Here is a 22111-nt window from a genome sequence, read left to right on the forward strand (position 1 = left end):
TGCCCCCATGTCAGACAGAGACAGTTCCAGCTGGCTCCAAGACGGACCCGCCGCTGGCCAAAGCTGAGCCAATCAGTGACGTTGGTAGAGCCTCTGTGATAACATATTTAAGAAAGGGTAAAAAATGCTGCGTTTTATACTTTGCGCGTGTGTGTGTGCCTCAGTGTAAATGAGACCATTCTCTGGTGGATTTATCTGAAGTTGGGACAGCTGCCTGAGAGCAAGCCACAACTTTCTGAGTAAGGAGGATATGGTTTAAAGAGATATTTTAAATGCAGACTTTTCTTAGCTGCAAGCCACATGCATGCATTCATCATTGATTTTTAAATAATGGGTTTCTATATCATTGGTTTAAGTTCCACAGTCTTACATTCCAGAATCCACATTATACCAAAAGAATAACAATTTGGTGGCTGGAAGAACGGTTATTTTATGGCTCCAAAATGCTAGCTGGCATAATATGCCACGAACAGCAGAAATCCATTGGTAAAGAGAAGATTGCAGTAGTTCTTAAAAAAGAAAGTTCTAAAAATATAAATATAAGAAATGTTATCACTGTTCAAAATATTTTACATCAGTAGGTAAATAATATTAAAGATCTGAATAAAGTTTCTGAACAGTATAATTTGATAAGGATGCATTCTTTCTCTTAGTTTTTTAATAGAAAATTATATTAAGTAAATCTTCTGTAGGAAACAGGAGAGTTTTCTTGTAAAGGTTTCTTTTCTCCAAAAATTGCAAGCATAAAAACAAACATATAGGCTACAGTGCATGCTGTTTCCTTAAATATCTTAGATAGTATACTGCAGAATTTTAAAAAACTACATTGTTTCTTCAAACAGCTTTATTTTCACACTCTGAACAAATGCTTGTCATACAACAGATTTCACAAGGCAGTTTTACTTTTGGTAAAATAGCTCCTGTATGAAACCAGCACCAGAAAAACTCTTCTTTTGCTTCAGTTTCTTCTCTTGATCCTTTCACCATGTCATAACTGTTTTTCTAGTCTTCAGTTTGTCAAACTGAAGTTCAGCTTTTAAAAGGCACTGTAGTTTCTAGAAAAAAAACAATATTGTATATTTAAAATGCCCCTTTTAATCTCTTCACCTGTAAGAACACATAGCATTAATTAGAGCTTAAAATATAGCAAATCCATGTTGAGAGCAATTGTTGACTTAAGAAAAATCCTACTAACATGAAATGGGAAATTCTTGCCAGTGCTCTGTTATTTTTGCTTTTTAAATTAACTCATTTTGTCCCACTAACTGTAAGATATTATTAAGGAAATAAACAACCAGACTAACTATAAAGCATATTTTTGTTTAAAATCTCTGAAGTGATCTGAGTGCATTTAAGTTTTGATCTTAATTCTTTTTTCAAAGTGTTGGAAGATCATTATAAGTAAAAGCATAAGAATAAACAAGCCAGGGCAGATGAGTGGCTAATAGCAAGTACCCAAAGAATATGAGAGTCAAGCACTTAGTAATACTTCCCCTGTGTCCCAATCCTAGTTTTCATGGTTCAGGGTGTTCCAGAGCCTGAAGTGGTATTTTTGTATTTAACAGCCCTTGATCAATTTTCTTCATGAATTTGCTGATCTGATTAATACAATTAGTTAATGTGCTTGCAGATTAAAAATATGATTTAATGGTAGTAATGCTTGGGCATACTTCATTATCCAAACTAGAAAACAGATTCACTCTCATTTACTGTTATTTTTATGGCCACCTCATAGACTTTATTAAATTTAGTTCCATTATGCAGTTATGTTCATTAGGGCTGTAACCCCCATTTCACATATGAAAAAAGTGAGATACCAAGTGCTTCACTGACTTTGGGACTACAAAAGAAATTGTGAAATTCCAGGGCTTCTAATTCATAGGTCTGTTCTGTGCTCACTAGCTCATCTTCCCACACTGTTTTTGGCTTGTGTGTTGCAGCTTGCTAGCTGTAAACAAAAGATGAGCCCAGAACAGAATGTCTTCCCTAAAATTTGTTTTCTTGGTATTTATATGTGAAATTTTTCTCTTTCTATATTAATTTTCATACTATTTCCTCACTATGACTGGGCAGTTTCTGTATATCTCTTGACCCTGTAGTGACAGAATTTCAAGGCTACACTAAAAAGTCATCTCTTTCCCCAAACTTTGTGAGGGTAGGAGATGAAATTAGATGGATTAAAAAGGGAGGTCTCATTTTTAGCAGGATGGTAGGTCAGTAACAGTACTGATATACAATTGTCAGTATTATTTAGTGAGAGAAGGAAACTAATTTCTAAAAAAAAATAATTAAGCATTAGCTTTTCAGAATTGTTATTGGGGCTTGCAGAAAGCAGCAAAGAAATGAAGATGAAGAATATGGAGGCATATTCCAAATAAGGACATGCTCTTGCTCCCATTGACTTTAGTGTTGACAGAATCAGGTCCAAAAAGTGTAGGGAAAGAGAGCCAAAAACATTTAGGAATCTTCCTATTCCTCCTCCTGCCTTTTCTGGAAATTATAGCCTTGCTGTATTCATCCTTTGGTTAAAAACAAAATAAACTCATGAACTAGAAAGGGCTGAGTCAGGCAAGTCAGAATCCTCTGTACTTGTTGAGAAAACACAGCATAGCTTTGACTTTTATTTTTAAAGCCATAATATTGTCTGACTTTCCTAATTCTCTGTAAGGCAAAACTTAGATCTTGGCTCCTTTGAGTGCACAGTATATCATTGTATATACTATAGTACTATAAATAGAGTCATATAATCAAGTTAAAATTCAGTACATCAGTGAAATGTCATCTGCCATGAAGGAAAGCATTTTAAGACCAGTTGTTCCAAATATGGCATGAGTTGTATTTTCCTATATAGATACATTATTTGATACATGTATTTGAATTTTTTATTTGAAATTTTTAATGTTCAGTCTTAAAAAATACCTTTGAGCTTATGACCCTTCTCTCTTTTTTCTTTTATCTTTTTTTTTTAAACAGGAAATGGGTATGGCAACCCCTGCAACTCACCAGGTCTGCTGGTCTCACCTGGCAACTTGAATAAGAATATGCAAGCAAAATCTCCACCCCCAATGAATTTGGGAATGAACTACCGTAAACCAGATCTCCGAGTGCTTATTCCCCCTGGCAGCAAAAATACAATGCCATCAGTGGTAATGCATTCTCAAAGCTTTTTTTCCCCTTTCAAATAAGAGATATTTAAGAATTTCAAGGCCTGCTAAAACTACTAAAATCAGTAGAAAAACATTCCATATTCTTGCTTACTTAGTCTTTCTATCTAGCCTTAAGGCCTGACATTTTGCAGAGCCTATTTGATTGCTTTTATGAAGTCATTTTTACTTCATTTTTCTATTGAGTTACAAAATGGGAACTGTGTCCTGTACAGTCTAAACTTGTGCACTCTCCTTCCTAGTAGCTGGAAGAGCCTTTCCTGGATTTGTTATAAAGACTGAATTTAACCCTAAATATTACTAATACACTATAGTTTTCTTAAATATTTAGCCACACAGATTCTCAGAAGATGGCAGATTAACTACAAATAAATTAATTTCAATTCTATCACACTGATCTCCAAAGGCCAAATTTTATAATGATGAGAGGTAGTAAATAGATAGAGCAAGATAAAATGGGGCATCAGATTGCTGTATCTCCGGCCAGGATTAAAAAAATGTAAGCAGAGTAGTATGATAAAAGGTTGAATTGTTAAGGTGTCATGTGAGCATCTTTCAGTTCCCTACTGAAAGTGGTTACAAGTAAAGTTGTTGATTAGTGGTTGCAAGTAAGTCTTTCATGAGTGATTTAACATTAAAAGTGAACTTCATTAAAAAAATATCTTGATCGTGAATTTAAGTGACGCTATAAACACATTTTTCCATTATTTAACAGACACACTATTAAAACAACTTCCAAGTTGGCTACTTTAACTTGATGCATTATAAATTAACTTTGAATATCTAATTAAACCCCCCATAAATGTGATGCTGTCTTCTGAGAGGATAAGTAATAAATAGTCTCCTACAGGGCTATACTCAAAGTCAACCAAGGCAGTGACAAGCTGTCTTCATTAAATGATTTATTTGAAGGTCCTTAAAAACTGATACTTTCCAAGGGATTCTGTGAATGGTCAGGTCTCCTGAAATCAGGTATAGCAACACTATCTGCAGCCACTGGGGTTGTGGAAGAAATAATTAATTCTAAGACAAAGAGTTGTGCTGAAAACTGGATAGATTGTCTTCACAGTTGAGACAAACATCTCATTAAAATGACAAAGAACAGATCTATGAACTGTTATTTTTCTAAGCTATGCTCAGAAAATATTTAATTTGCTACCCCTATCAGATGAAGCTGTTCATTAGACTAGAAAATCTGCACCCTGGTAAATATATACATTCACCAATTTTTAATGCTCCTTTCCTATGCTCTCAGTCTGAGGATGTTGATCTGCTTTTGGTAAGTGGTAGTGACCTTCATCTTAATAACAGGGAAAAAAACCAGTTCTTTTGTCTGATTGATATTTGTGTAGAAGTGGTGGTTGAAATAAAATAGAAAACTTTACCATTACCATATTATAAACAAAAGAATCATAATTTTTTAAATCTAGCAATATAGAAGACAAAGATGCACCTTTTGCACTGTGGTGGGTTGGCCCTGGCTGGATGCCAGGTGCCCACCAAAGCCGCTCTATCACTCCCCTCCTCAGCTGGACAGGGGAGAGAAAATATAATGAAAGGCTCATGGGTCGAGATAAGGACAGGGAGATCACTCACCAATTACCGTCACGGGCAAAACAGACTCGACTTGGGGAAAAAAAAATTAATTTAATTTATTACCAGTCAAATCAGAGTAGGATAATGAGAAATAAAAACAAATCTTAAAAACACCTTCCCCCCACCCCTCCCTTCTTCCCAGGCTTAACTTTACTCCCGAATTCTCTACCTCCTCCCCCTCAGTGGTGCAGGAGGATGGGGAATGGGGGTTGCGGTCAGTTCATCACACGTTGTCTCTGCTGCTCCTTCCTCCTCAGGGGGAGGACTCCTCACACTCTTCCCCTGCTCCAGCGTGGGGTCCCTCCCACAGGAGACAGTCCTCCACAAACTTCTCCAATGTGGGTCCTTCCCATGGGTTGCAGTTCTTCATGAACTGCTCCAGTGTGGGTCCCTTCCACAGGGTGCAGTCCTTCAGGAACAGACTACTCCAGCGTGGGTCCCCCGCGGGGTCACAAGTCCTGCCAGCAAACCTGCTCCAGCATGGGCTCCTCTCTCTCCACAGGTCCACAGGTCCTGCCAGGAGCCTGCTCCTGCATGGGCTTCCCATGGGGTCACAGCCTCCTTCAGGCATCCACCTGCTCCGGCGTGGGGTCCTCCACGGGCTGCAGGTGGATATCTGCTCCACCGTGGACTTCCATGGGCTGCAGGGGGACAGCCTGCCTCACCATGGTCTTCACCACGATCTGCAGGGGAATCTCTGCTCCGGCGCCTGGAGCCCCTCCTCCCCCTCCTTCTTCCCTGACCTTGGTGTCTGCAGAGCTGTTCCTCTCACATCTTCTCACTCCTCTCTCTCTGGCTGCAGTTGCTGCTGTGCAGTAACTTTTTCCCCTTCTTAAATCTGTTATCCCAGAGGCGCTACCACTGTTGCTGATTGGCTCGGCCTTGGCCAGTGGCGGGTCTGTCTTGGAGCCGGCTGGCATTGACTTTTTCGGACATAGAGGAAGCTTCTGGCAGCTTCTCACAGAAGCCACCCCTATAGTCCCCCCACTACAAAAACCTTGCCACACAAACCCAATACACACATATTCAAATTATGCATGTTAAAATAAAGCTTTCCTGTTGTTGGAGCTTGGAGTTTTGCTAGTGTGTAATCTTGTGCTCTTGAAGATGACACAGCCTTCTTACATTTTTTGGTGGCTCTCTGGATGTTTTGTCCTGCCACTCACAGGATTAGAGTTCTCAAATGCAATTTTTACAGTACAGCATCTAGTGCCTCAGAGTTAAAGATAAATGTGTAACTGCTTTGCTACCTAATACTCCTTGAAGTTTGTTTTGCTATTACAAAAAGCAAAGTAGGCAGAGCATCATCTGCTGCTATAAAGAGTTCAGTATTCAGTTCTATTGGGCTGCCACTCACTGAATTAAGCATAAAATCCATTAATGCTTTCTTGTTTTTTAGTTTGAATGAAAAGCAAAACAATAGGAATAGCATTTACATATTTCATCAGTTTTTCATATGGTCTGTTTTTCTACCCACAATAAAAGCAATCTTACTTGTTATTAGTTCAGTTATCCAGCAGATACTGATGTAATGGGTTACTACGGTGACAACTGGTCTCTTGAAGGATTGTAAATTATAGAGTTGACAGAGTTCACGAAAGCCACATGTTAAATGATTAATTTCTAGAAATTTGTATCAGCTTGTATTTCTTATGCACAAAGCATACCCAGAAAGCTAATACACTTAACTGACTTAAAGTTAGTCAATAATATGTTTATTTTACTTACTTTAAAAGAATCAGAGGATAAATAACTCCCAGTCTGCTCAGTCATTGGCTACTCCAGTGGTTTCCATAGCAACTCCTACTTTACCAGGGCAAGGGATGGGAAGATACCCATCAGCCATCTCAACAACATATGGTACTGGTAAGTATCAGTGCAAGATGTAAAAGATGGGGGAAGGGAACAAGATGCTGATAAATGTCTGTCTTGGTAGTAATGAATTAGCTAATGATTGCTGGACTAAACTGAAAAATTCATAGCTGATATGCTTTCACACTTCATTTACTTATTCTGTATCTGTCACTGACTTGAGACATATCTATTTAAAAATAGATATTTTGTTTGAATGGAAAACTGCTTGGATAGCTTTCTTCCATTGACTTTAATAAGAAATGTAGCTTAAAAGAGACTTCTTAATCCTCTTAATACAACAGATAATTTCACCTAGGTCTTGAATGCACCTTCCTAAAGTCATAAGGGTAGTGGGAGCAAGTGGTTTCACTGGTTTCAAAATGGAGTTCAATAAGTTTGTGGGCTATTACATAGTTACCTAGAAGGGACTAGAAATGAAGCCCCAAGACATGCTTTCCAGTTCCCATGCATGTTGCTACTGTATAAAACATGTTAGTATACATATCAGATGCTTTTAGAGAAGATATGCATTGTTCAGACACAGGCTGCCTACTAGGTTCTGTGAGGAAGATCATAAATGAAATATTACGATGTTTTTCAAGTCTTTGGCTCCGTGAAAATGCATATATAGTTATAATGGATATACAGGCTAAGAATACTTTAGATCTTTCAGATCCAGAAAAGCCCTGGTAAATTACAAAATAATTATTAGTGCATTATTTGCTCCCAAATTAATGAGTTGACTGAAGAGGAGACTCTGTTTTTCATAGTGCAACTTAATATGATTGGTGTAATTAAAATTAAAAGGTGTATTAAGTGATGTGCAAATTATGATGCTAGTTATTGTTTAATTCCTTCCTTTAATTCTTTTAATTATTGTCTTTTCTGTTTTCAAATCTAGAATATTCTCTGAGTAGTGCAGATATATCATCTCTCTCTAAGTTTAATACAGCCAATGCTCTTCATCTTGGTTCTGTGACTGGCTGGCAACAGCAACACCTACATAATATACCACCATCTGCCCTCAGTCAATTGGGGTAAGCAGTGTTTACTTTAAACTATCATATTGTTCTACAGTGACTTCTGTATCCCCAGTAATCCCAAATCTGGAATATATCAAGATAACATATCAGCAAATATTTACAGTGTATAACAGCTCCATTTCCAAAAACTGAAACTACATATTTCATGAAAAACTTTTCAGGTAGCTAAAATGAAATATTCTCTGTCCCTGACATTTTCTCAGTAGTAAAGATTACTGCTACTGTTTTGCTCTTTATTTCTTTAAATAGTATTTTATTACACCACTAAAGACAAAACTAAACACTGTTGCTTTATTTTGCCCTTTATTCCTTTTATTTGCAGTTACTATAGCACAAACTTTTACAATAAACTTGAAAAATTTCTAATTATTTTTAATCAGTGACATAATGATTTGACCTTAGATTAAGCCTTAACCTTCTATAATAATCATATGCTCCCATCTGCTCAGCTGTGACATACAAATTTCATTTCTTTCAAAATGTTTTATACAAGCAAATAACATAATTAGGCCTAAGAACCTGGCAGCCCATAAAACTTATTGTGATTTGCCCATGTTGAGGAGGACAGCCCTCTAGTGGCTAATTTCAAGATATTACTTCAAGATTGGTGAAGCATACTGCTAAATTATTTCAGTATTTTTTAAAGTGTGAAAATTCACACAAGGAAATCACCTAATGAGTTATTGAAAAAGTAACCTATTGGCTAACTCAAATAAACTTTAAGAGTATGATTTTTCAAAAATCCTAGTATCTGCAGTTTCTATTGAGTAAGATCCTAAGAATTCGCTGACACTCTGCACAACCTAAGGTATGGCCAGACATGTTTGAATTTAAAAAGTTTTGATTGTAAAAGTACAAGCTGAAAGCAACTGGAGTATATTTGAGTATAATTTTAATTCACAAGCATTAGAAAATTAAACAATTTTTTTTCAGAAAGAGGTATTGCACACGCGCACTAATTTTTTTACAAGACAGTTACCATAATCTGAAAGTATTTAATACTATAAAACTTCAAAATTCTCCTTCTAATTTTTCTGACCACACTTTGTAACTTACTGTAAGTTCATTACCATGTACAAACGGTTTGGGTTTTTAAAGGACAGCTATATAAATGTTTTAGAGGACACATACACCTTTTGAACCCCACTTCTATATAAATAAACATATATAGATACTAACTACATAAAAACATGCAACTGAAATAGTTGCTGTGTTAGAAAAAATAGTCTTAATAACTTCCTAATTCTTCTTTTATTTCCTTTTGAGGTTTGCACTGTTTCTGGGTCAGCATTCAGGCTAGCTATACAACTAAAGACATAAAGTCTCAAATAAATCAAAAACTCACATGTTAAATATCAATGTATAACTTTACAATAAGCTGAAGGTTTTCAGTGGTGTATCAAAGAATGTAATAAGGCTATTTGGTTAACCAAAAAAAAAGTATAAATTAAATCCTAAACTAACTATGTGCTTTTTCAGATATGTCATACATCATTATCTGTTTCTAATTCATATCACAGAAAGTTGAAGTGTAATAGCTGTGGCTGGTGGAATACATTCTGAGTTGCTACTTATTCTTTCAGTGATTTGTAAATCAGTTCAGATATGAAAGCTGCTTCACTGACAGTTCTGTAGAAGTCTTCTATGTGTTCAGGAAATCATAAGCATTTCCTTATTTTAGTTGCTGAGTTCTATATACAAAAGCACCTATTCTAAATTCTGGATTACTTAAAAAACTTGAAAGTACACAGAACATATCCAGTCCACATCAGCTGAGCTAGAATTTGCATAAAAATAAAGACAATCACACAAAACTCTAGTCATCCCCAGACATTTGAGAAAATAGATCTAGAAAGGGTTTGACCTTCCCAAATCCCTATGCTGTGGGAATACTAGCTGAGTGAGTCTGCATACTGGAAAGCTGTGGAATCTGTGAGATGTTTGTTGATAAACAGTAATCTGTAAAGACCCATGAGTGCCTACAAAAGAACAGAAGTTACTGGGAGAGGTATCCCAATTCTCCAGCAGGTTTTTTTGTTTTTCACAGGAGCCTAAAGCTTCACTATCAGCTCCTCAATGCATGGCAGAAGAATGTGGTTAGTAATTGACATATTAGCTTGCTCCAGATAAGTCCCCAACAATTTCAGCAGCACTGTCAGAACCATCTTTCAGATAAGTGTAGAAGATTTCTACAATCTAACTCTAACTCTCCATGTTGGCTCTGCAATTAGCAACCGTACTAGTGCCAGTGGGCCTGAGGGAAAATATCTGACCATATGAGAGTAGTTCACTTTCCATGTCTGTACAGCTTTTGGCCTTTTGCTGAGCCTGGTGAATAGGATAACAATCATAGAATCATAGAATGGTTTGGGTTGGAAGGGACCTTAAAGATCATCTAGTTCCAACCCCCTTGCCATGGGCAGGGACACCTTCCACTAGATCAGGTTGCTCAAAGCCCCATCCAACCTGGCCTTGTACATAACAATGTAGAGTCTGTTTTGATACGATTGTGACATTAAAGCAAGTCAGACATTTTAACATTTTAGATTAAAAAGAAAAATATTACTTTCACAGTCTTTTGACTGGGTCTACATCTGGAAAAAATACACATTAATCCCATTAAAAATCAAAATGTATCCCTCCCAAAACTTAAGAGATTTTGTCTGAATATTGTTGCAATATCTTCTACAGAGAGGCTTACCACTTATTTAACATGGACCAAAGAGTCTATCAGAAGTTAATCGCTGTTAACCAGGAGGGGATTCCATTCCTAACTTTGAAATAAACGGTATTCTTCTTTAGGCACAAGTCCATTACACGGAAACCACTCTCTTTCATCCATATTTATCAGTCTAAGAGAAGATCTTTTCTGCCTTAAGTGTCATCCACAGGTGAAAGTTTAGCTTTCATAAAATATAAGTGCAAACTCAGTCACAGTATTTCATCTCAAGAATCTTCAGTATAGATAATTATTTACATACGAGAAGTTTCTCCAAACTTCTGCCCAACTGAATGAAAGATTTGCCCAAATTCATACATGCTTTTGACTTGTTCTGTGATTCTTATCTTCCAAGCTGATTAATTAGCAATGATTAATTTTGGTTAGTAGGCATAACTGGACCTGGACAAATATTTTCCACTGAATCCTTTTAACTGAAAAAATTAGACGTAGTGACATCATGTTTTGTGAATTTGTATCAGTTCTGCCAACTTCCTTGTTTTGAATTAAAGCCTGAAATATTTCAGATTGAGCCTTTTTTCTTATGCCACCATTGTAAATAAGATGTTCCAGGGATTCCATTTTCAATTATTCTTTGTTTAGAAATTCCCTTTAAAAGTATAAACCTTAAAGTGTGAAAGCTAATCAAAATATCGTGACACAAAAATTGTTATTCTGCTTTGATCAAAAATATGAAAAAAATACTTTGCTTTTACCTGAAAGAAAAAGAATTACTAGCAAGTCAAAAATATCCACTGTTCTCCTAGTTACAGACATAACTGTTACAGTGAATTTTCACTGTTTTCTTATATACATTTATGAACAAAAATTTTATTTGAAGTGAGGAGGTAAGGTAAATTAGAGAAACAACTGTGGGTTTAAAAGAAGAGATATATGTGAGGCTCTTCCTTCAATAGACTTCTTTCTCTCTATTTGATTTTCAGTGAACTTAGTGTAGGTTTCAAATTATGAATATAATATATGCCTGGACCAAAACTGCATATTTATATGAAGCAACTCTGTAAAATATACATTGTTACATACAGATACATAAACAGCCGTTTCCACATTTGCACACACAAAGAAATCATTTAGTAGCAAAAAGAATTCTCATTTTTTATAACATAGAAAGCTTCCATTCTAAGTAGAGGTCAATCCTCTGTTTAGAATACAAGACTAAATACTGCACCTAAGTATGTACTCTTTTGCCATTCACACCTATGTGTAACAGTACCTTTCCCTTGTAATTGACCATATCAGCTTATATGAGATTCTAGTAAAAATGTTTCAGAAGATTTTAACCAAATAATGTACATTGTCATCACCAAAAGCACCTATTAAATTTATGAAATAGTTTTAGTAAAAAAAAATTTTTTAAGACAGTATTTTAAATGAAAAATTTGAATGATAATTCATATAAATTACTTTAATATTTATATTGTTTTAAACCTATGTCATGGTTTAACCCCAGTCAGCAGCTCAGCACCACGCAGCCGTTTCCCCCTCCCCCTCCCAGTGGGGTGAGGAGGAGGAAAGGAAAGAAAAAAAAGTAAAACTCGTGGGTTGAGATAAGAACAGTTTAATAACTAAAGTAAAATATAATACTAACAATAGTAATAATGAAATATAATAATAATAGTAATGAAAAGGAATACAACAAAAAGAAGGGGGGGGGGGAAGAAGGAAAAAAAAACCAGTGATGCACAATGCAATTGCTCACCACCCGCTGACCGATGCTCAGTTAGTTCCCGAACCACGATCCGCGCTGCCCGGCCGGCTCCCCCCTGTTTATATACTGGGCATGAGGTTCCATGGTATGGAATAGCCCTTTGGCTAGTTCAGGTCAGCTGCCCTGGCCATGCTCCCTCCCAGCTTCTTGCACACCTGCTTGCTGGCAGAGCATGGGAAACTGGAAAGTCCTTGGCTGAAGATAAGCGCTCCTTAGCAACAACTAAACCATCAGCGTGTTATCAACATCATTCTCACACTAAATCCAAAACCCAGCACTGTACCAGCTACTAAGAAGAAAGTTAACTCTGTCCCAGCCGAAACCAGGACAATATCCACCCCTTATTCTATACCATTTACGTTATGCTCAGATCCCACACTTTCCAATACATTTCCAATTAATCACCATCACCTTTCCTGTCTTTTAATATATACATATAGATATCATTCCTGCGGTCTATGGGCCATCTCTATCCAATGTCTGTTGAGTTCATTCAGTCCATGACTTTGGGCTCCATCTGTCATAACAGTCTGTCTGGGCAGGAGGGATGGTGCAAAGTCTGCTCAGTCGGCAGAACAGGATTGGGCTTCGGTGTGGTGTGGCAGGCAGGTGACATTGGGCACAGCAGGAGGATGGTGTGTGGTGTCGGACTGTTGCATGCTGAAGTCAGTCCTGGTTCCATCACTACTGCACTTCGCTTGGTTTTATCAAAGTTCATTCTTCATTAATCTAAGTAATTCTTAATATAATACCATTGATATAGCACATAACAATTACAATAATGATGACATACAGTGGCAGGGTTATATAGCAATTAATAACACACAATTTAATCTATTGGCTGTTCTCACCTAAAATCAAATCCCCTTGAGGCACACATCGGACTTCCCCATCCTTCCGCATCACCCACCAAGTGCACCCAGGTCCTTGAGCAAAAGCAATCCCACGAATGGGTTTGCCTTTGCCTGAGGCAGGAGTGACCCAGACTGTCTTCCCTAGCATATTCTTCATGTGCACCACAGGGACTTTATCCCCTTCTACAGTACGTAAAAGTTCTGATTGGGCAGGGCCAGCCCGATTGGCAGATCCTCTAGTGTTGACTAACCAGGTGGCCTTTGCTAGATGTGTGTCCCAATGTTCGAAGGTCCCACCACCCATTCCTCTCAATGTAGTCTTTAACAACCCATGGTATCGCTCGATTTTCCCGGAGGCTGGTGCATGACAGGGGATGTGATACACCCACTCAGTGCCGTGCTCTTTGGCCCAGGTGTCTATGAGGTGGTTTCGGAAATGAGTCCCATTGTCTGACTCAATCCTTTCTGGGGTTCCATGTCGCCATAAGATTTGCTTCTCGAGGCCCAGGATAGTGTTCCGGGCGGTGGCATGGGGCACGGAATATGTTCCCAGCCAGCCGGTGGTTGCTTCCACCATTGTAAGCACATGGCGCTTGCCTTGGCGGGTTTGTGGGAGTGTGATATAGTCAATCTGCCAGGCCTCCCCATATTTCTATTTCAGCCATCGTCCCCCATACCAAAGAGGCTTTAACCGCTTGGCTTGCTTGATTGCAGCGCATGTTTCACATTCATGGATGACCTGTGCGATAGTGTCCATGGTCAGGTCCACCCCTCGATCACGAGCCCATCTATATGTTGCCTCTCTTCCCTGATGGCCTGAGGTGTCATGGGCCCACCGAGCCATAAATAATTCACCCTTATGCTGCCAATCCAGATCCACCTGAGCTACTTCAATCCTAGCAGCCTTGTCTACCTGCTGGTTGTTTTGATGTTCCTCAGTGGCCCGGCTCTTAGGTACATGAGCATCTACATGACGTACTTTCACAACCAGATTCTCTAGCCGGGCAGCAATACCTTGCCACAATGGGGCAGCCCAGATGGGTTTACCTCTGCGTTGCCAGTTACTCTGCTTCCATTGCTGCAACCACCCCCACAGAGCATTTGCCACCATCCATGAGTCAGTATAGAGATAAAGTATTGGCCATTTTTCTTGTTCAGCAATGTCTAAAGCCAGCTGGATGGCTTTCACCTCTGCAAACTGACTCGATTCACCTTCTCCTTCTGCAGTTTCTGCAGCTTGTCGTATAGGACTCCATACAGCCGCCTTCCACCTCCGATGCTTTCCCACAATGCGACAGGACCCATCAGTGAACAGGGCATATTGCCTCTCATTTTCTGGCAGTTCATTATACAGTGGGGCCTCTTCAGCACGCGTCATCTCCTCCTCTGCTGATATTCCAACATCTTTGCCTTCTGGCCAGTCCCTGATCACTTCCAGGATTCCTGGGCGACTGGGGTTTCCTATTCGACTTCATTGTGTGATCAGTGCAACCCACTTACTCCAGGTGGCATCAGTTGCATGATGTGTAGAAGGGACCTTCCCTTTGAACATCCAGCCCAGCACCGGCAGTCGGGGTGCTAAGAGGAGCTGTGTTTCAGTACCAACCACTTCTGAGGCAGCTCGAACTCCTTCATATGCTGCTAATATCTCCTTTTCAGTTGGAGTATAGCGGGCCTCAGATCCTCGATATCCCCGACTCCAAAACCCTAGAGGTCGACCTCGGGTCTCCCCGGGTGCTTTCTGCCAGAGACTCCAGGTAGGGCCATTCTCCCCGGCTGCGGTGTAGAGCACATTTTTAATATCTGGTCCTGCCCGGACTGGCCCAAGGGCTACTGCATGAACTGTCTCCCGTTTAATCTGTTCAAAGGCTTGTTGTTGCTCGGGGCCCCATTTGAAATCGTTCCTCTTCCGGGTCACTTGATAGAGAGGGCTTACAATCATACTATAATTTGGAATATGCATTCTCCAAAAACCCACAACCCCTAAGAAAGCTTGTGTTTCCTGTTTACTAGTCGGTGGAGACATAGCTGCTATTTTGTTGATCACATCCATTGGGATGTGACGACGTCCGTCTTGCCATTTCATTCCTAAAAACTGAATCTCCTGTGCGGGTCCCTTCACCTTACTCTGTTTTATGGCAAAACCGGCTTTCAGAAGGATTTGGATTATTTTCTCCCCTTTCTCAAAAACTTCTGCTGCTGTGTTGCCCCATACGATGATGTCATCAATGTCCTGCAGGTGTTCTGGAGCTCCCCCTTTTTCCAGTGCATTTTGGATCAGTCCATGGCAAATGGTGGGGCTGTGTTTCCACCCCTGGGGCAGTCGATTCCAGGTGTACTGGACGCCCCTCCAAGCGAAAGCAAACTGTGGCCGGCACTCTGCTGCCAAAGGGATTGAGAAAAATGCATTGGCAATATCAATTGTGGCGTACCACTTGGCTGCCTTTGACTCCAGTTCATATTGAAGTTCTAGCATGTCTGGCACAGCAGCACTCAGCGGTGGCGTGACTTCATTCAGGCCACAATAGTCTGCTGTTAGTCTCCATTCTCCATTAGACTTTCGCACTGGCCAAATGGGGCTGTTAAAGGGTGAGCGAGTCCTGCTGATCACCCCTTGGCTCTCCAGTCGATGAATCAGCGTATGGATGGGAATCAGGGAGTCTCGGCTGGTGCGATATTGCCGCCGGTGCACCGCTGTGGTAGCGATCGGCACCTGTTGTTCTTCGGCCCTCAGCAACCCCACAACCGAAGGGTCCTCCGAGAGACCAGGTAAGGTGGACAACTGTTCAATTCCCTCTGTCTCCAAGGCAGCTATACCAAAGGCCCACTGGTGCCCCTATTGGGTCCTTGAAATACCCTCTCCTGAGATAATCTATGCCAAGGATGCATGGGGCCTCTGGGCCAGTCACAATGGGGTGTTTCTGCCACTCATTCCCAGTTAGGCTCACTTCAGCCTCCAATACAGTGAGCTGTTGGGATCCCCCTGTCACCCCAGAAATACAGATGGGTTCTGCCCCTTTATAGCTTGATGGCATTAGAGTACACTGTGCACCGGTGTCCACTAGAGCCTTGTACTCCTGTGGGTGTGATGTGCCAGGCCATCGGATCCACACAGTCCAATAAACCCGGTTGTCCCTTTCCTCCACCTGGCTGGAGGCAGGGCCCCTCTAGTCCTGGTCATAGGATTCTCCACTCACTTTCAGTACAAATGGATTAGAATTCCTTTTCATAGAATCAGGAGTAAGATCAGCCCTTCCACTCTGTCGGCCACACCGCTCGCAGTGCTCACTGGAGGCTGAAGCAGCAATTTTCCTGGAAGAACCCTCATTTGTAGATGTTTTTCCTCACAATTCACGTACCTGTGCATCTAAGACCAAGGTAGGTTTTCCATCCCACTTCCTCATATCCTCTCCGTGGTCAAGCAGGTAAAACCACAGGATACCCCGTGGTATATACCTTCTCTCTCTTCTCTCTTGCCCAGAAGAATACCTTCTCCTAATAGCTGAGGTATTGGTCCGTACAGGTGGGCGGCCAAACTTATCCTCAAATCGCTGGAACTCTTGGGACCATTTCTCGGCTAGTATGTCTGGCAGTTTCTCCACAGCCGCGACGAGGGAGGAAGTGAGACTTTCTTCGTATTGCCGAAGTCGGCGAGCCAATTCATCTACTGTTGGTCCCTCCTCGTCTTTCCAGTCCACTACTGCCAATGCACTGGCATACGATGATGGTGCGCTCCGTACAAACTTCCGCCACATGGGTCGTGCACACTGGACTTCATCTGGATCTGTGGGTAACTGCCCATCATCTGGGTCATAATAAACCATCTCCCGCATGGCTAATTCCCTCAGGTACTGGATACCTCTCTCCATGGTGGTCCACTTGCCTGGCTGACATACAACATCTTCCTTGAAGGGATACCTTTCCCTCACGCCCGATAGAAGTCACCTCCAGAGGCTGAGGGCTTGTGTCTTTTTTCCAATCGCCTTGTCAATGCCCCCTTCCCTAGAAAGGGATCCCAGCTGCTTGGCTTCCTTACCCTCTAATTCCAAGCTACTAGCCCCATTGTCCCAGCAGCGGAGCAGCCAGGTGATAATGTGCTCGCCTGGATGACGGCTGAAGTCTTTTCACATATCTCGCAGCTCACTCGGGGATAGGGACCGGGTGATTATCTCCGGTTCTGCCTCTTCCTCCTGTTCTCGTGATGACCCTGCTTCACCTTCATCCTTCGCTAAGCGAGCTGATTTTTTTGTATATTTCCTCTTCTGTATAGGGGCGATTGATATCGGCACCGGTTGATCCTCTAGTTCAGCTGCATCATCCATCGCCAAGGTTTGAGTTGCCACAGTGCCTGTTGCTGGGGTTTGAGTAGCCACAGTGCTTGTCATAGGGATTAGAGTAGCTGCAGTAGCTGTCGCCAGAGTTTGAGTAGCCGTAGTGCCTGTCGCCAGAGTTGGAGTAGCTGCAGTCGTGGGAGCTGATCTCTGGGTGGTATTTTTAAATAGTTGTTTAACCCTAGGCAAGATCTGAACCACATTCAGGAACAGGCTGATTCCTAGCAATAGGACCATGCTGAGTTCAACATCCCAAGGAGATTCAAAATTTACAAAAACTCCTTCAATGCTATTGCAATTAACCTGGCAGAGAAAAGGAAGATGTGGGAAGATGTCTCCCCAATAGGTTGGCTCCCCGAGGAGAAAAGGTAGAAAGTGCAGTTATTAATATTCTCTAGGAGATAGCACCCGAAATATGGAGATCTCTCCTCCACAGATTGGCTCCCAGAGGAGAAAAGGTCAAAGGTACAATTATTAATAGTCTCCCATAGGCAGCTCCCGAAGTACAGAGGTGACAACAATGCCGAGTACAAACACCCGATTAGTTTCACGGCTTGCACTTCTATCATATCATAAACCAGTGTTACAAACAACAACAACGTGATAACTCTAGCCCGGTTCCCACAGATGATAAACAGCACAACAGGGAGCATATACTGCAAGTAGGGCATTACATAATGCAACTTCAAGAACCACCACACCAACCTTGAGAGCAAAAGAACCCACATTGTAACCAGTAACTATCAAACCAATACAATGAATACTTATAACAAGTTTGTTTTAACACACTCTGATCAGATCTGTCGTTATCTCAACCCTTCGTGCCCCACGTTGGGCGCCAAAAAGGCTGTCGTGGTTTAACCCCAGTCAGCAACTCAGCACCATGCAGCCGCTTCCCCCTCCCCCTCCCAGTGGGGTGAGGAGGAGGAAAGCAAAGGAAAAAAAGTAAAACTCGTGGATTGAGATAAGAACAGTTTAATAACTAAAGTAAAATATAATACTAACAATAGTAATAATGAAATATAATAATAATAGTAATGAAAAGGAATGCAACAAAAAGAAGTGGGGGGGGAAGAAGGAAAAAAAAAAAACCAGTGATGCACAATGCAATTGCTCACCACCCGCTGACCGATGCTCAGTTAGTTCCCGAACCGCGATCCGTGCCGCCCGGCCAGCTCCCCCAGTTTATATACTGGGCATGACATTCCATGGTATGGAATAGCCCTTTGGCTAGTTCAGGTCAGCTGCCCTGGCCATGCTCCCTCCCAGCTTCTTGCACACCTGCTTGCTGGCAGAGCATGGGAAACTGGAAAGTCCTTGGCTTAAGATAAGCGCTCCTTAGCAACAACTAAACCATCAGCGTGTTATCAACATCATTCTCACACTAAATCCAAAACCCAGCACTGTACCAGCTACTAAAAAGAAAGTTAACTCTGTCCCAGCCGAAACCAGGACAACCTCAAAATTGTAGTCCTGATCTGCCAAAATCATTTTTTCAATTTTAAAAAAGTGTTCAAAATGCAGATCAATCTGTAATATTTTTGACTGCCACAAACTTGTATGCCACTTAGTTACATAACACCTGTGAAGAATCACAAGGAATCTAAAGAAGTGTCTATAGAAATGCATTCTCATACTCACTTCTGAAACACTAATAAAAAAGTAACATTGCAGTGTAACAATGCTAGCTGTATTTCTTAGAAAATGCAACTTATCTCTTTAGATTTGTTCCTTTGGGGGCTGTAACAGAATAGTATGCATGTAACAGTCAAGTTTGTTCCATGTGAACAAATTTGAATGAATATGTGTAGGTTTTTTAACAAGCATGGGTTATTAAGCATCCCCGGCTTTGCAAAGTGACATCATCTTCTCATATAGAATCATAAAATCATAGAATCGTAGAATGGTTTGGATTGGAAGGGACCTTTAAAGATCATCTAGTTCAACCCCCCTGCCATGGACAGGGACATCTTTCAGTAGATCAGGTTGCTCAAAGCCCTGTCCAACCTGACCTTGAACATTTCCAGTGATGGAGCATCCACAACTTCTCTGGGCAACCTGTTCCAGTGTCTCACCACCCTCATCATAAAAAATTCCTTCCTTATATCCAATCTAGATCTATTCTCTTTCAGTTTAAAACCATTGCCCCTTGTCCTGTCACTACAGGCCTTGGTAAAAAGTCTCTCTCCATCATTCTTATAAGCCCCCTTTAAGCATTGAAAGGCCACAATAAGGTCTCCCCAGAGCCTTCTCTTCTCCAGGCTGAACAACCCCAACTCTCTCAGCCTGTCCTCATAGGAGAGCTGTTCCAGCCCTCTGATCATTTCCATGGCCCTCCTCTGGACCCACTCGAGCAGGTCCATGTCTTTCTTGTGCTGGGGACCCCAGAGCTGGATGCAGTACTCCAGGTGGGGTCTCATGAGAGCAGAGTAGAGGGGCAGAATCACCTCCCTCGACCTACTGTCCACACTTCTTTTGATGCAGCCCAGGATACGATTGGCCTTCTGGGCTGCAAGTGCACATTGCCGGGTCATGACCAATTTTTCATTCACCAGTACCCCCAAGTCCTTCTCTGCAGGGCTGCTCTCAATCAATTCATAGAATCATAAAATCATAAAATCATAGAATCATAGAATCATAGAATCATAGAATGGTTTGGGTTGGAAGGGACCTTAAAGATCATCTAGTTCCAACCCCCCTGCCATGGGCAGAGATACCTTCCACTAGATCAGGTTGCTCAAAGCCCCATCCAACCTGGCCTTGAACACTTCCAGGGATGGGGCATCCACAACTTCTCTGGGCAACTGTGCCAGTGCCTCACCACCCTCACAGTAAAGAATTTCTTCCTAATAGCTAATCTAAATCTACCCTCTTTCAGTTTGAAACCATTACCCCTTGTCCTATCACTACACTCCCTGAGAAAGAGTCCCTCCCCATCTTTCCTGTAGGCCCCCTTTAAGTACTGGAAGGTTGCTATAAGGTCTCCCCGGAGCCTTCTCTTCTCCAGGCTGAACAACCCCAACTCTCTCAGCCTGTCCTCATAGGGGAGGTGCTCCAGCCCCCTGATCATCTTCATGGCCCTCCTCTGGACCCGGTTGAGCAGGTCCATGTCTTTCTTATGCTGGTGACCCCAGAGCTGAACACAGTACTCCAGCTGGGGTCTCACAAGAGTGGAGTAGAGGGGGAGAATCACCTCCCTTGACCTGCTGGTCGCGCTTCTTTTGATGCAGCCCAGGATACAATTGGTTTTCTGGGCCGCTAGCACACATTGCCAGCTCATATTCAGTTTTTCATCCACCAATATCCCCAAGTCCTTCTCTGCAGGGCTGCTCTCAGTCTGTATTGATACTGGGTGTCGTGGTTTAAGCCCAGTGGGCAACAAAGCATCACGCGGCCGCTCGCTCACTCCTCCCCTCCCCAGTGAGATGGGGAGGAGAATCGGAAGAAAAAGGTAAAACCTCGTGGGTTGAGATAAGAACAGTTTAATAGGACAACACAAGGAGAGAAGAAATAATAATAACAATAATACTAATAAAAGCATGTATAAAGCGAGTGATGCACAATGCAATGGCTCACCACCTGGAACACTATGCCCAGCCCGTTCCGAGCCGCGATCCCTCCTCCCCCAGGCCAGCTCCCCCAGTTTATATACTGAGCATGACGTCAGTATGGTATCGAATATCCCCTTGGCTAGTTCAGGTCAGCTATCCTGGCTGTGCCCCCTCCCAGCTTCTTGTGAAAATTAACTCTATCCCAGCCGAACCCAGGACACTGGGGATTGCCCTGACCCAGGTGCAGGACCTTGCACTTGGCCTTCTTGAACTTCATGAGATTCACATGGACCCACTCCTCAAGCCTGTCCAGGTCCTTCTGGAGGCATCCCTTCCCTCCAGTGAATCAACTGCACCACTCAGCTTGGTGTCATCTGCAAACTTGCTGAGGGTGCACTCAATCCCCCTGTCTCTGTCATTGATGAAGATATTAAATAGCATTGGTCCCAGTATGGACCCTTGAGGGACACCACTCGTTACTGGTTTCCACTTGGACATTGAGCCATTGATTGTAACTCTTTGGATGCAGCCATCCAGCCAATTCCTTATCCATCTAACAGTCCATCCGTCAAACCCATATCTCTCCAATTTAGTGGCAAGAATGTTGTGGGGGACCATATCAAAGGCCTTACAGAAGTCCAGGTGGATGACATCCATAGCTCTTCCCTTGTCCACTGATGCAGTCACTCCATCGTAGAAGGCCACTAGATTAGTTCAGGCACGATTTACCCTTGGTGAAGCCATGTTGGCTGTCCCTAATCACCTCCCTGCCTTCCATATGTTTTGACATGTCTTCCAGGAGGATATGCTCCATGATTTTAGAGGGCACGGAGGTGAGGCTGACTGGTCAGTAGTTCCCAGGGTCCTCCTTTCTACCCTTTTTAAAAATGGATGTGTTATTCCCTTTTCTCCAGTCACTGGGGACTTTGCCTGAGTTTTCAAACATGATGGAGAGTGGCTTGGCAACTACATCAGCCAATTCTCTCAGGACCCTAGGACGCATCTTGTTGGGTCCCATGGACTTGTGTATGTTCAGGTTCCTCAGGTGGTCTTGAACCTGATCTTCACTTCTATCAAACACTTCTAAAACAAATCCCCAGGCTCCACCATCCTGTATTAAGGGACTTTCAGGTTTAGCTATAGGTTTGTCATCTAAACTCATATGTAATCTTATCATACATGCTAAACTGCCAGCCTGTTTTTCCACATGAGTCCTAGCATCTCCTAAGCAACTGAAAAATAACATCACTGGAAATGAAAAGCAAAACAA

General features: G+C 41.7%; 1 protein-coding gene across 1 annotated transcript in view; it reads left to right on the plus strand.

Annotated features, from left to right (window-relative positions):
* The window catches only part of LOC127028973 (myocyte-specific enhancer factor 2C-like), a 159410-nt gene that overhangs the window by 134624 nt on the left and 2675 nt on the right, over positions 1-22111 (plus strand). Inside the window, exons 8-10 of the mRNA XM_050914651.1 lie at positions 2974-3146; positions 6497-6626; positions 7516-7651. Coding sequence (XP_050770608.1) covers positions 2974-3146; positions 6497-6626; positions 7516-7651 — 439 coding nt within the window. The remainder of the gene's footprint in view (positions 1-2973; positions 3147-6496; positions 6627-7515; positions 7652-22111) is intronic.

This window comes from Gymnogyps californianus, unplaced genomic scaffold (genome assembly GCF_018139145.2).
Source record: "Gymnogyps californianus isolate 813 unplaced genomic scaffold, ASM1813914v2 HiC_scaffold_53, whole genome shotgun sequence".
In the NCBI taxonomy this organism is placed as follows: domain Eukaryota; kingdom Metazoa; phylum Chordata; class Aves; order Accipitriformes; family Cathartidae; genus Gymnogyps; species Gymnogyps californianus.